We start from the raw sequence: 14706 nt of genomic DNA, 5'->3' as shown, positions 1-14706 counted from the left end.
GAATAGATTACGAGAGCATAATAATTACAAGGCTGCTGTGTTGCTCTGCTTCTAGCCGGGAAAGTGGTCGCGTAGTGTAGCGGAGGACGGGACGTTATCTGCGAACGTAGGCACGCGTTTCGCGTCTCCTCGACGTATGTGGCCGCAGTCTCTTTTCTTCCGTGAAACTCGATCTCTTTCTCTCTCCTATCCGTTTCACCGTGTGTCTAACTACCTCAAGGCTCGAATTTTCTCCGGCTACCCAACCCCTTTCTCTTCCCTTCGGTTGCAGCCAGCTTATTCCTCACAATAAGAGAAAACCGGGGCTCGCTCGTCATCGTTCGCGTATGAGCGAACACACGCGTGTCCGCGTATATACACGTGCGGGAACACGCGTGACGCTCGCGTCTAGCCTTCTCGCTAAATGGCCCTCGCCTGCTCGCCTGTTTACCACGCGGCCGCCCACGCACGCCTTCCAACCTCGACCCACCCACACCCACACCCCCCTCTCCCTCCCCCGTCCTTGCACTTCCTACCAGGCATGTACAATCTTGTGCGATTAAAACGCAAGCGGACGCCGCGCGCCGAGGAGATGAGAATGCACGCGGTCCCGTCACTGGAGATTGCCTGCAGTCTCTCGGCCCGTTTCCACTCCAAGATTTCGGTGAACCTCCGATCGACCTACCCTGCGGCTTTCATTTTATTTTAACTTTCTTAAATGAGGTGTGGCTGGTAATTGACTTGGCAACCGAGTCCACATTATTCTCCGTTTAACACTTTGTCAGCAGGTGTGTCGTGAATTTTTAAATTAGTATCCTTTAGTCTATTTAAATTGAAGGTATTATATGTTAATTACAACTTGGAAACTGGTAATTGGGTTTTAGGTCTAAAATAGTTCTAGAATACGCAAACTGTGGAATGCCTTAAGAAATTTCAATGTCTAGACTGACAAAGGGAACTACCCAAGTGTTACACTTACTTATTAATGAAACTTTTCCAGCTTGTAGAGCTCGTCGAGCTGAACACGTCTATATTGTTTAAAAGATATTAACAATTACAGTTAGTTACTCCTTACTTTCTGAAGTATGACAAACTCACACATACAACTCGCAATCTAGAGATCCAAGGTTCAAATCCTTGGTTCCCAACATTTTTTTTTTTTTTAATGATAATTTGTCTCTTTTTGAATAACTATTACATAAAAATTATCATAAAAAAAAAAAAAAAAATTGTTGGGAACCGAGGATTTGAACCGATGATCTTCGGATTGCGAGTCATGGATCCGTTCCGTGGTTAAACACAGGACTCGCAATCTAAAGGTTCTCGGTTCAAATCTTTGGTTCCCATTATTTTTTTTTTTTTTTTTTAAATGATAATTTTTCTCTTTTTGAATAACTAAAATTCTATATAATTCTAAACTAAAATTCTATATTCTATTTTGAATAACTTGAATTCTATAAAAATTTCAGTGTATATAATTAATTATTAATAAATGCAATGATTATAGCACAGCTGTAATAGTTATTCAAGAAGAGACGAATTGGAATGCATGATTTGGAATGCATCTTGAAATAGAACGTTCGCCTGGTATGAATAATTAAATCACTAAATGAGCTGTCTGGAGAGAATTTAATTTCTACAAATCCGTGATTCATACAAACGAAAGTTCTTGCTTTCTGCTTTAACGTGGGTATTCATTTTCTGGTGAACAGTGGAATCAAGGATCATTGACTAAACCAGTCAGCAAGGATAGTAACGAAGGAAACCGGACGTTAACGATCGGTCACGTGCTCGACCGGTAGATAAGGGGTTGGAAAAGGAAATTCCTGTTTAGAAAATTACCGCGTCATTACCCTAACCATGGTGGTCAGTAGGAATAGGGTGGAGGGCCGGCTGGTAATGTCCGCTACAAAGTAGATTGTCGATTGATAAGAACGAGGCGAAGAAGAAATTAGAAGGAGGCACCCTTGCTGAAGAATTATATCGGGGATTTTGAGACGATAAGCAACCCCTCGAAAGCGTGACTGGGTAAATTCATCGTCGACTTTATTATTTAACCACTCGAGAGCTTTCGATTCCTTATTTCTATCCCGTACTTTTGTATTTTCATTTCTGCGGTATATTAGATAAGAATTATAGTATAAAGGGTTAATATTGGATTTTCTAATAAAATCCAATACGTAAACTCAAAGAGAGTTATTCGCCGCACGTAGAAAGCTCGTTTCCATGCAACGCAAATCCATCGCGCTGTTGTCTTCGTGTCGTGTACGACTGCTGTCCATTATACGACATAAAAATTCCTTCCATCCTCGCGATAAGATCGTTCAACCGAGTCGCGTGTCCTAGCACAGGATCTGATAACAAAACTAACCCGAGTCCTCGCTGATCTCACCTTTTCTTTCTCCTCTGTCTTCCTTTTTTCCCCTTATTTCGCGCACAAATAGACGAACGAACGGAGGCAGAGATGCAGGCAGATAGAGAGACACGTACGAGCACGAATGCGGCACACAGGCGTCGGAACCCTGTCATCGACGACCCCAATCATCCCCCCCGGCAAGCTTCATCGAACGAAGGCTGTCAATATCGTCGTCGTCGTCGTCGACGGTATAAGCAGATCCGATGATGTACGCTCGACGTCAACGAGTCTCCGTAAGATATCGGACGCGCTTTCGATTCGACGCGCGCGTGAGAAAATAGGGTGCGAAGAATCGCTTTGTGAAAACTCATCCCTCTCATTCTCACACGATCTCCTTTCGTTCACCGTTTTCCCTACACGCTCACCCCCGTCCCTTTTCTGTTCCCGTCTTCCCTCTCATCGGGACCGATTTTTTTTTTTTCATTGTTGCACTGGGAAACGGAGGAAATTCGCGACAGACGAGCCATTTATGAATCATTATTTCCATATATCGTTAACCCTTTTGGTATGAAATAATTTCTGGAATTAATTTTCACAGAATTAAATTTCCCATGAATCGTAGAAATTTTTCCAATTTTTCCACCCTTCACCAGAAGCGATTTGCCGGTCGAAACCGCGAAAGACAGCGATAAAGATCGACGAGTATGTCCGCGTAGTGGCGTGTTTGATCGACTCGATCAAATATTTTTCCGAGGCGAGGGAAGATTGGAAAAGCTCTGGAGGGGGGAAAGTGGACGAGTTCTCGTGACAAAAGTACAACGTTCAGGGGGCAGGTTCGGGCGAAGAAGGGTGAAGAGCGGAGTGATACACGGAGCAGCGTAGAATAATGTGGCGAGGCATTTCCGCATAGGAAGCCGTGCATTAGGCTATCAGATCGAGCACGCTCGACAACGACTGCCGGCAGAGGCCAGCAGGAAAAAGTGTCCGGGGTAAACCCTTACGTGATTAGTCGTCAAAGGAGAGGGTCCCCGTAGGGTGAAAGTGTGCCTAATGAGCCGCGAGATTGGCACCTTCGTGTCGTCCTTTAATCGGCATTTTACGGGAAAACTTGTACGAAACTAGTATGCAAGGATTATCAAGAGGAAAGTTGTCAATTTCTCCCTTTCACGATCGTTAGGGTGGCCGAAGGGGAGGGCGCGCCGGTAATTATTTATGGACACGGCCGGCTAGAAACATTGAGATTATTACTGGCACGGTTCGAAGGGAGGATCTTTTTTTCCCCCTTGCGGTTCATTCTCTACCAGCCGCAACAGTTATCTGTCGCAAACGGTCCGCCTCGAACGCGTTAATTTTATCGCCGGGTCCCGGTTAACCCTAAAGCGGCCGAGCACGATCTGTGCCGGTAATTAATGTCAAATATTCAATTTACAATCATACGTTCTATTCTTAAGATTGTTCGACAGACAATATTTTGTTGGAAGTTAGCAAACGTAGATCACATAATGTTTTCCAACCCTCGGACGGCGGATCATGGGGAGAGCTCTAATTTTTCTCTCTAATTCTCTAAAAGAGATTTAGAGACAACCCTTGTCGTGTTTCGCTCATTTTTGGTCCGGTTCGTGATCGAAGTTAAGAATGGCAAAGGGTAGGTCAAAGGAAAGGCACCGAACAGCCCCGCGGCTTACACGACAAAAAATATATTTCGTCCGGTAATTAGCTTTATGTAATTAACTTTCACCGAACACGCTCTGTTCACCGTAAACGATTCTCTTTCTCGTTGCCATCGATGGTGATGTTTCGAGAGAACGAAACAGGGCCAGGGGGATGAGATCAAGGGACGTGGGGTACGATTAATATCACGAGGGATAACTTCTTCCTCCTAGTGGTTCGTTATAAAAACCTACAGATTTATGAATTATTTTTTTTTCTCTCTCTCTATGCTTCGTGCGTCGGGTTTTGAATTTCGTACGAACAGTTCCTAATCCATCGCCGAGTATCACTAGATCGGAACAATTTCAAACGTTCCGCGAAACGTGACTCGACCGCGTTATTTTGCAACGGAATAAAATTTCGGCCAACTTTTTGCTCATTTTCCCGGGACGGAATTTTAAGTGTACACCCTTTCCTCATTTCCATGGGGCCGTTTTTAATGGACCTTTTTCTGTATTAATTAAATTTTTGCGGCCGGTCTCGCTCGAGTGCTTCGAATATTTCGTAGCAGATCGGCGAAACGATGCGCGATGATGGACACATCGGAAACCGATGATGAAATTCACGCCGTGTCTTTCTATGTCTAGCGCGTGAAAAATTTTTATTATTCATTTACACGTAGGTATAAGTTCAATTTAACCGGACTATTATTAATATTTCAAATTTGATATTTTTCATTACACGAAGATTATAATAATTATTCGAAAATTTGGTGGTAATGCGAGATAATGATCCTAGAATAATATTTATCCAAATTAGGATTCTGAGGAAAAATGACGAAACGAACAGTTTTGTCTAACTATGAAGATACATAACGCGAAGTGTTGGAGGCGGTTGAAAACTGATGGTCTCCAGGAGGATGGGCGTCTCTCGCGATAAGAAAGTGGCAATAATGTAGCGGCGTGACCATGCGTGGCCTTCTCGACCGCCTTGTATCTCGGATCTGTACTGTACTCAGGCTAATTATAATCAGCCTAATGCTTGTTGGCCGGTGTGTGTCGGTACCCGTGGCCTCTTACTCTCTATACCTGGCGCAACGTAGTCACGTTACTTATGCCCAGCTGAAGAGAGGGTAATTAAGATTCGGACACACCCATCGTGACTCTCGTCTCTTGGGCTCTGACCGCTTCTACGCAGGGAGTGGTCGATCCCTTGAAAAGCAACTCGTTCTCGTTTGCATACACGGAACACGTCGGGATCGCGTAACAGAAACGTCTTCCAGGATCTCCGCGCGTTTGTTTTTTTTTTTCCATCGAACACGGAAACTAGAGTCGAGGGAGTGGCGACACGATGTTAATCGAGAATGAATTCGAGGATCCGATATCCGCGATGGGAACTTGGTTCTTGTCGTGAACCATGAATTCACGATCGTGGCGAATGTTATGCAAATCCTCGTATATTCGTATGGTGACAGTCCTTGCTCAATTACCGAGTACACAATGATCATGCAATTAAATGTCGGACCAAGAATTCTTTCGATATCTGACAAAAAATTTTAATCATTTTATCGAAGTTGTAATCATACGTCAATAGTTGGGTATTATTTCAAATAATCTTGATACAATATTCGATTAAAACGAAGATATCCGAGAATAATAAATAATTAAAGATTCAGATTACTGAGCGAACTTCGAAACAGTTCTTGGTCAACTTCGAAGGCAAACGATAAATTACATTGTTCTACTCACCGGAAGTTGGAGAACCACTTGACCAGCTGTGCGGTGTTGTTCTTATTGAACTTGATGTCAGGGAAGTACATCTTGAGGATGGACGAGGTCGGGTACCTGACCCAGAAGAACATCAGTTTCGCCTTCCTCAGATGCATCGGCGTCAACGTCGACGAGTTCATCGTGGTTAAGGAAATACTGTTTGCTTGCATTACATCATCAAGATTTCACCCCCATCCGAAGGGTGAATCCTTGTTGCGAAAAATAGAAATACCTTTACGCTATCAACGAGCGAAGAGCATGGGCTGTAATTGTATAGACGAGCGGTATCGTATCGTAGGTCCGAAGAAGTACGTTTCTGTGTACGCAAATATCTCAAACTTAATCGTGTTTCCTTCGTATCAAATTGGATTAGAAATCGTACAAGCTGTGGATGTCGCGAGGGTAGTCGGGCTCTAACGTTCTCGCCCAGGTTGACCCGTACGATTGGTCGTATCCTCAACGGAAGCCTTACCGACTCCTTATCGGTAATAGGATCTCTTCATGTGGTTTCATCGCATTCTTATTTAGTTAATCCGTGTGTTCAATCTTCTGCGGCCCGTCTGTGATTTAAGTAACCAGAAAATTTTTCGTTGCATTTCATTCGAAAGATTGGAAGATGTTGAAAAACATTTCTGAACAGCTCAATATCTCTTGGAACAATTCTTTTATCATTTCGAACGATTTAAATAAATTAACGAAATAATTATGAAGTGGAACCCGCATCAATAACGAGGCTCGCCACGTGATATCGCGCAACAGTTTCCCGCGCGATTCGAACGATCCTCGTCGAGGGGTGAAAGCGACGAATAATCGTGAAAAAATCTGTGCAACGTTTTTTTTTTTTTTTCACCCCGGACACTCGATCCACTGAAAGCCATCTAATTCCGTATGGCGACAGGAAAAGCGCGGAACGTTTGCAAATTTTCACGAACGCCTATCGTCATTGGTGTTACTGTCAACCGCGCGAAACTCTCTCATCGTACAAGCAAGCTGCTCGTCGTTCACGAGCGAACGAGTCGACGAGTGTAGTCGTTCGCATCAAACGTGCGTGCACCGCGCGTCGCATTTTGCGCTTGTGGTAACGTCGATGAGCGATAACGAGATGCCAGAATGCAATAAGGGTTATTTCGCCTTCCATTCCTCGTGCCCTTTTACCCCTTATTATCATACGTAAGCGGTACATCGGAAAAGCAGAAGAAGCGATACACCGACCGTTTTGATTCTTTGGATAATTTAACACCTTCGAATGTTCTAATTAACGACCCTTTGCTAAACGGGCGCTAACCTGAGAAAGATGACCGTCGCCGAGCATCTACCGAGAAAGAAACTCGTCCAACGTGCAAAAGCATATTCGGATTGATGGAAGGCCGGCAAGGCAGGAACAGCGAGAGACAAGGGTGAATCGAGAAGAGAGTGGTGAACAGCAGCAGGTTGCGCCGCGGCCATGCGCTCGACCTACCCCAAGAGGAGGGAGTGAAAAAAATGCGCCATTGATTTTACATCAAAGGCCGGCTAAAAAGGCGGCAAAGAACGCCGCGCTGCCGATCGAACGACCCGGACCAACACATGCCGTTGCAGTTTCCGACGTTGCATCGTTGCGACGCGTTTACACGCCCCCGCCCGACACACGTCGTTTTTTCCTGCTTGTCAGCTCCGATAGGTGTGTGGAATATATATTTACGAGCGCTTTCGGTAAGTGAGGGAGAAGGGCAACGCGACAGTTACCTGGCCGGGTCATGCGTGATAATCGAGCCTGTTGAACTTTTCGCGCCCGTTGATCACGCTTACAGACGATCCTCAGCACGCGTCTTAACTTGACCGGTTATTTATATCAAGTGAAAAAGCGTAACTATAAGGTTACGTTTTCGCACTTGCATCGCGTTCGAAAGATTTACAATATTTCGAATAAATGAAATAAATTCGGTAGAGTAAGAGCCGTGAATTCTCGTACGGTCCGAGAAGTAGTAGAAGTGGCTTATCTACGATAAGTCGAGACGTTCGCGAAGGGAAGTTCGCGGAACGGCTGCTCTCTCGTTTCCGCGGTTAAATTCCGAAATTGCGGGACAGATTATTGGCTTGCGAAGTTGGGTGAGACTGGAGGCTCGGGGTGGGCCCGAGTAGGCAAAGAACTTTCGACCTGGCGCGTTGTTGCCGGACAAACTCTGCTCGTAGGTGCAGCCAACATTAGCCTAACTCCGTGGCAAACTAATCTAACATTCGTCCGAGCTTCCCTCCCCCCTACCCTATCCCACCTCCTCCGCCCTTCGACTCTTTGTCGACTTCGTTCTCCTTGTCGACCGGTCGACTTTTTCTCCCGTTTCAACTTCTACTTGTTTCTCAAAACTTTTTCCCAAGCCTTTCGCGTTCCCTTCAACAGGGAGAAAAAGAAAACATTCCTAAGCATCGTCATCAACTCTTTCGCCTTTCAACCGTTTTTTGACGAGTAGCCCCATGCTCTTCCCGATTTAATACCGAAAGTTTAACCGTACGTACTTTCTTTGGAGAACGTTCAGACACTGTCCGTCCGCGATATTACTTCGCGCTTCCGAGTCAACCGAGATTCAGCTGCTTGTTGTTGCGTTAACGGAACCGGAAATACCGTCGCAACGGGTTGCGAAACTTTGACCGGTGTCTCGGTTGTTCTGGACGTTCTCCAACTTTCCACCAACGGAAAAGCGCGGATCGTTTTTTTTTTTTTCTTTTCCACGACGTAGCATTAGAAAAGGATATTGTAGGCTGAATCCCGTCGTAACTGATGTCGCCGGAGTTGCAATCACCGGGGGGCCGGTCGTTGCTGTCTATCCTGAGATGTCCGTAGTCCGGACTGCCATGCTGGGCAGCCGCCAATAAGGCAGGATGCAGTATAGCCGGCGGATGGGGCAGTGGAGGGGAATCCCTGAGCTCTACACCTCCACCAGGAGGGCTGGCAGGTAGGTGATGCGGACCCGGAGGTGGTACCTGACCCGGATGACTCGCGTGAGGGTTGAAGAACGGCGAGTACGGCGAGAACACTTGACTCTCGTGGAGACTTGGATTCGGTATCGCTACGCTGGTTGGCAGAGACACTGGCAGCATCGGTGGCGGCGCGTGATACGATCTCGGCGGAGGCGGGGGCGGTGGACTCTCGCTTCCTCCTTGCGATGCGCAACCCTCCTGCGCCAGGATTCGGGACACCGTCCTCGGCGTGATCCTCGTGTCCGTTACCTGCGATGGGAAATACTAATTGATACCTTGACTTACTATTGTGTCATTCAGCTTCTTAATATATATAAACTTAACACTAAAATTAACACGTTCACCGACACGCTCCACATTATTTTAAATAATTTATATTAGATTATAGAATTTTCATTAGGTCGGTCAACGTGTTAATATATATATATATATACATGCAAGATTGATATAAAACATTTTATAATTACTTCTAATTACTAATTAAAAGTGTTTGAAAGTTCAATAATATTGTTCAGTAGAAGTTTATGTATCAATCTAATACTTGTAAAAATGATTTTACTATACTTGAATAAATGAAATTTTAAAAGATAATCACCTTATGGCGTTTTTTCTTCGGTGTTATGACGAGCGAGAGTGCCTCGTTCTGTTCCGAGTCCCTGCTTTCTCTCTCCTCTCCCCTCATGTTACAATATTGGTCGCGTTGCTGTTGCTCTCTCTGCTGATGTTCCAGCTGTTGATGTTGTTGTTGCTGCTGTTGTTGCGGTCCCTGCATGCAGGTCCTGTACATCGTGGGCGGTTGGGAGGTCTGAAACCTTCCGCCGCTCGCCCTCACGTGCGGGGGCAGCTGATTCATTTGATTAAGATTGTTCTCCGTGGGGCCGGAATGAGGACCATGGGGAACGCCAGCCATGGTAACGATTTGAGGGAAACCCGTAGATTGTGGAGGAGGGGGCCCGCCATTGTGGGGCCCCCGTGGCCCGTTTGGGCCACCGGGTTGCGGTGCTGCTCTGTCAACTACTTTCGTCCTTGGCGATTTTCTTTCCAATACTTGGCTCACCAACATCAGATCCTTGTTCAACTGTTCAGCGGCAACCTGAGCCGCCTCGCTTTGTTTACCAAGAAACCTCCTCTGTTGCACGAACCTGTTAACTACTTTGTCGATCAGACCTGTCAAGCACGAGGTGATCTCCACTTTCAACGCGTCCGAGAGACTTTGCAGGTCCTCGTCGGTGATGTGTGAAGCCGACGAGCCGGTGGCCGCTGCGGCTGGTCTGAACATATTTATCCTTTCTTGGAAATCTTTGTGCTGAAGAGGAGTACCCGCTGGCTGCATTTGCGGCGTCTGCGGGGTGGACGGGCCGGTATTGCTTTGGCTCTGTTGCTGCGCTTGACTCGGTGGTGGCGGTGGAGAACTTTGCCGTTGATGTTGCTGCTGCTGTTGTTGCTGCTGCTGCTGCTGCTGCTGTTGCTGTTGCTGTTGCTGCTGCTGTTGTTGCCTGACAGCCGCCTCCTGATGCTGCTTCATTCTCTCTAGAGCAGCTTGTTGCTGTTCGAGGTAGAGTTTGTGTCCCATATGATACATGGCGGCTGCCGCGGCATGCGGGTGTTCGGTCGGCAGTGCCGGCAGCCCGTTGTACGATGGTGGATGAAGTCGGGTCCGTTTGGTCGGTGGTTGAGGACTGGCCGGTGCACCAACGATGTCGCCAATATCCGAATCGATTCTACTCGTAAGCTCATCGTACTTTTGCTGCATCACAGCCAATTGTTCGTGTAAACTTTTCAACTGCGACTGAAGGTTATCCTTTTCCTCGCGTTTCTGCCTGATCGTCAGGGGATCCTCTAGTTCGTCGTTCACCTCCTCGTCGTCCATCATGGTATCGTTGACACCGTGCTGGAGAACGTGGTGTATGGTTTGTTGCTGCGGATGATAGAGCTTACGTTTCTTACAACCGTTCACCGTGGGAGTTTGAAGGGCCGGACTGCTGCGCATCGTGCTGACGATATTTTCAACACGTGCTCGTTTAGTTTCCGTGGTCGGCGAACTGGTCTCGGTTTTCGGTATGATCGGACAAGGAGAATGGCTCGGGCTACGTTTGATGTTCAACGAATCCTGCAACTCTTCCTTGACGGAAACAGAGCCTGACCTTGGTTGGGTGGGACTGGGTGGTAAACTCTGTTCGCAGTCGGATCCATCGAGATTGGCCCCAGGCTCCATACCAGCTTCGGCGAATGCCTCTTCCATAGCACGTGCGGCCGCGGCTGCGTCCTCCGCGCTATCCTCAGCATCGCCCGGCATCACGGTATCACGATCACTGTGATTCGCGTTATTCACGACGTTGTTTCCATCACCACTCTCCTCTCCACCACTATGCACTGTTCCACTACGTGCACTATCACTATTTTGTTGAGGACTATGCTGATGCTGTTGTTGAGACTTAAGTAAATCCGCTGTGGTGTTGTTGTTGTTGTTATTGTTGCTGTGTATACTGTTATTGTTGTTCGACTGCTCTTGGATCGAGCGCGCGGAGAGTTTGCGCCCTTGGAGTATGTCGCGGAGCATGTGCTGCGTAAGCTCGGCGGTGGCGGGATCGTCGCAATTAACTACAGCACCGGATTGCAAATTAGCGGCTGGGTCCATGCCGGCACCAGTCATTCCGTGACCGCCCTCTGGCGGTGAGCCACCGGCGTCACTGGCCTGTTTGACCTGTCGTCCGAGTAGCTCGTTCAACATCTTGGCGGGGCCGTAACCCGGTGCCCCGAAGAAGCCGAAAGCCGCGTGGGCGGAATGCTGCTGAGCTGTAGGACCCGTCGTAGTTGTACCTAAATGACCTTGACTGCTTGCCGCTCCAGCCTGTTGTTGCTGGAGTTGTTGTTGTTGCTGCGACTGCGATTGATGATGTTGAGATTGTTGTTGTTGTTGTTGTGGTTGTGGTTGTTGTTGTTGATGTGTTGGCCCGCTGCCACCGAAGATAGAACCGTACAGACCACCGCCGTGGAAGGATGGCCGGGAGGTGAAGTGCGGTATACTCGAGTAGTTGTTGCGCGGCTCGCCGGCGTCCACGCGCTGTCTGGTGCGCTTCTGCTTCTTCTGAAGTTGCTGTTGCTTGCTTTCCGTGGTTGCTCCGTAGGGGGCGAAATACTCGGTCTCCTCCCCCGATGACATCATCGGCCGTCTGGTTGGTCGGCCCCCCGAAGGCCTCCGCGTCCCCTCCCCGCCAGGGTTCCTTGTCACCCCTCCCCTTCTCGCTCGAATAGCCCCTCGTGGCTCAGTGCGCTGCCTCTGCTTCTCTACTCTACTCTCTCGCCGTTTCCCCTACCACAGCCGCCTTTTCTCCTCGTTCCTTCTACCTTGTCCTCCCCACTTTTTGATCGCCAACACACTCTCCGCTCAACACTTTCTTCGTCTTCGGCGTCTCCTTCTCTTTCTCTTCCTTTTCCTCCTCCACCTTTTTCTCCTCCGTCGCGCCTCCGCCGCAGCCTCCTCCTCCTCCTCCTCCTCCTCCTTCTCCTTCTCCTTCTCCGCCGCCGCCGCCGCTACCTCCTTCTCCTCTTCCTCCTCTTCTTCCGCCGCCTCTTTCTCCTCCGCCGCCGCCGCCGACGACGACGACGTCGGCACCCGTCTCCTTCCCGACGAACTTTTGCTTTCTCCTCTTCACCTTCTTCTTCTCCTTCTCTCGCGCCACCTCCTCTTCTTCTTCTTCCGTCGTTCCTTGCTTTTTCTCTAGATTCTTTTCACTATTCCTCGCCCCGCTCCTTCCGCCTTGGAGCTGACGCCAACAGCTGCAACTTCTCGGTGACTCGGTGTCGGCTGTTCGTCCTCGTCTCGGGATGACGATTTCTTTTCACGAGACGCGGCTCGTTCTCGGGACCAGAGTTTCCACTGCTATCGCTTTTCCTTAAGTTTTCCCCACCGGCACCGCCGCTTCCGCTACAGTTTCTACCGTTGTTGCGTTTCTTCACGACAGTCGATGCGATATTACTTCCGTTGATGATCACGAGAAGTGAGACCGGTGCTCTCGCGGGCGGAATCCTCGTGCTCCCGCCTGGGAGCTGCATCCTTCGAGCTCGCCAAAGGGCTAGGTGCCCCTCGCTCCCTCGTCTCGATTTTCCTTGCCGCGATTCTTCTTATTCGTCTGCAACAGAAAACACGCAACGAACATACTTTAGTTGGTCATTAAAAAGTCATCTCTTCACGCAGCTAGTAGCACGTCGATGTGTTACGCTTATGGCGTCAGTTAAATCGCCCGTTCGATTTTATTTTCAACCCCTTCTGTCTGTATAAATGTTCCTTCGTTTCTCTAGATAAAGCTGAACGATATTGAGTACGGCTGTCACATATTATTTTTCCTCCCTGACATAACTTTGCTCAGCTCAGCGAAACTTAATTACGATCGATAATTTCGAGCGCAAAAATAGTCGACGCTGAACCCGAGGTTCTTTCAATTTACACTCATAATTTCTAAAAATAAATCCTACCAAAAGGAAATCCGACAGCCACTAGCAATCTTTTCATTTTATATCACCTATCGTTCGGTTTTAACCTACTATGCAATCGTCCAGATTGATCCAAAGAGAAATTAAGTATTCCTTCTTGAAGTGGAAAAAGAGTATTGGTTCATTGTACGATCAAGTTGCGCAACGATAAAAAAAAAGACCACGAAGAAGGGAAGTAAGTCTTTATCGGGTTAAAAATATAGTAATCATCAATGGCGACAACGCGAAGTATAGCGTTTGCGTAATGCTAGTAATGTAGCGAATATCTTCGAGCGTCAAACTAAAAGTAGCCGGGATTTGTGGATGAAGAGAGTGGCTTGCTACAAGGAGAGGGCATAAGAAAATTACTTACGTTGAATTTCTTATTCGGAGCACCGTCAGTTCCGGACAAGTCGACACTTTGTCTGGGATTACATGTACGCGTTGATCGATAGAAAAGCGAAGAGGGGTGCAAAAGAATAATTGATAGGAAATTTTTAGCCGTAGACCGGCGTACCATCTAGCTTGGTAAATTCTGTTTTTTTAATAATAAATAACGCGACGCGCGTAAGAAGGAAAGGATAACCGTTCAACGAATTCATTCACCGATGACAGGGGTTGCTGGGATCGTTTCACGATTCAATTGCCGATACGTAAGTGCGTGGGTACACCAGCCTGATACGGCACTCGGCTCGGCGTGCACCAATATCAACGCGATACACGTTTGCGTGAATGTGCATAAGATTCGAAGCAACAGCTGAGCAGCTTAAAGCACCTGCGCTCAATAGGCCGACATATTCCATAGTTTGCCTACGTACGAGCCGCCTGCGTTCGAGGACACGAGTACTCCTCCCTATATATCGACGAGCCGACTAGACGTATATATACGCGCCGCTCATGAAGCAACAAGAACGCTCAAAGAGCGATACGTATATAGCAACACGTGGCAAAAGCGTCGAATTGGTGGAAACACGGAATCGTTGTACCTTTTTCTCCTCTCCCTCCGTGTTGCGCTCGCGCAGTTCCACTTTCCCTCATCTATTCTCGTACAGAAAGGGCTGATGATCTGCTTAGAATTCATCGATCATCGCGTTTAATTTAACAGATAAAACGAAAACATCGATTTGATATATTTTTCGAACGGTTTCACGGCAAAGAAACATTCCCTGCTCCCACGCAATTATCTTAGGCAGCGAACAGAGGGTGCGCTCGGTGGACGAAAGGGTGACATATGGTCTCAGGCTCGATAACGTCTACGATCGTACCTGCCTCGAGGAACGCGAACGCTTCGAGGGGGGTCAGCAACTTCTGTCCTTACTATTTTTCACTTCCCTTCTGCCTCGTCATGCGTGCCATACTCAGCAATGAAAAGCTGCCCCGCCGGAAATGCTTTTAGGAACTCTCCCACTGTATCGCCTCCGCTCGGAAGTAGATACCTACGGCTAATTACACTGCTGTTCCATAAAGAAACCTTCCTAAATTTACGAACAATATTCGTATTCTCTTAAAACGGCACGGTTGAAA

The 14706-nt window shown here is 47.5% G+C and overlaps 1 protein-coding gene and 1 long non-coding RNA gene across 8 annotated transcripts in view; both read right to left on the bottom strand.

Moving 5' to 3' along the window:
* LOC117603091 (homeobox protein prospero) overlaps positions 1 to 12449 on the bottom strand; it is a 34204-nt gene extending 21755 nt beyond the window's left edge. For 2 of the 4 annotated variants that reach the window (XM_034321858.2, XM_034321860.2), the window contains exons 1-3: positions 9305 to 12449; positions 8485 to 8973; positions 5734 to 5888 (exon numbers count right to left, since the gene is read on the bottom strand). In XM_034321858.2, the coding sequence (XP_034177749.2) occupies positions 5734 to 5888; positions 8485 to 8973; positions 9305 to 11875 (3215 nt within the window). In that variant the 5' untranslated portion in view covers positions 11876 to 12449. The remainder of the gene's footprint in view (positions 1 to 5733; positions 5889 to 8484; positions 8974 to 9304) is intronic. The other 2 variants (XM_034321859.2, XM_034321861.2) reach the window with 1 other exon arrangement.
* A 317-nt stretch (positions 12450 to 12766) lies between these two features.
* The window catches only part of LOC117603092 (uncharacterized), an 86491-nt gene continuing 84551 nt past the window's right edge, over positions 12767 to 14706 (bottom strand). For 2 of the 4 annotated variants that reach the window (XR_004581138.2, XR_004581139.2), the window contains exon 4: positions 12767 to 12842. This is a non-coding gene — a long non-coding RNA (uncharacterized LOC117603092). The remainder of the gene's footprint in view (positions 12843 to 14706) is intronic. The other 2 variants (XR_004581137.2, XR_004581136.2) reach the window with 2 other exon arrangements.

This window comes from Osmia lignaria, chromosome 12 (genome assembly GCF_051020975.1).
Source record: "Osmia lignaria lignaria isolate PbOS001 chromosome 12, iyOsmLign1, whole genome shotgun sequence".
Taxonomy (NCBI): Eukaryota; Metazoa; Arthropoda; class Insecta; order Hymenoptera; family Megachilidae; genus Osmia; species Osmia lignaria.
Note: the sequence above shows the minus strand (reverse complement) of the source record. Positions and strands in the feature narration are given on the sequence as shown.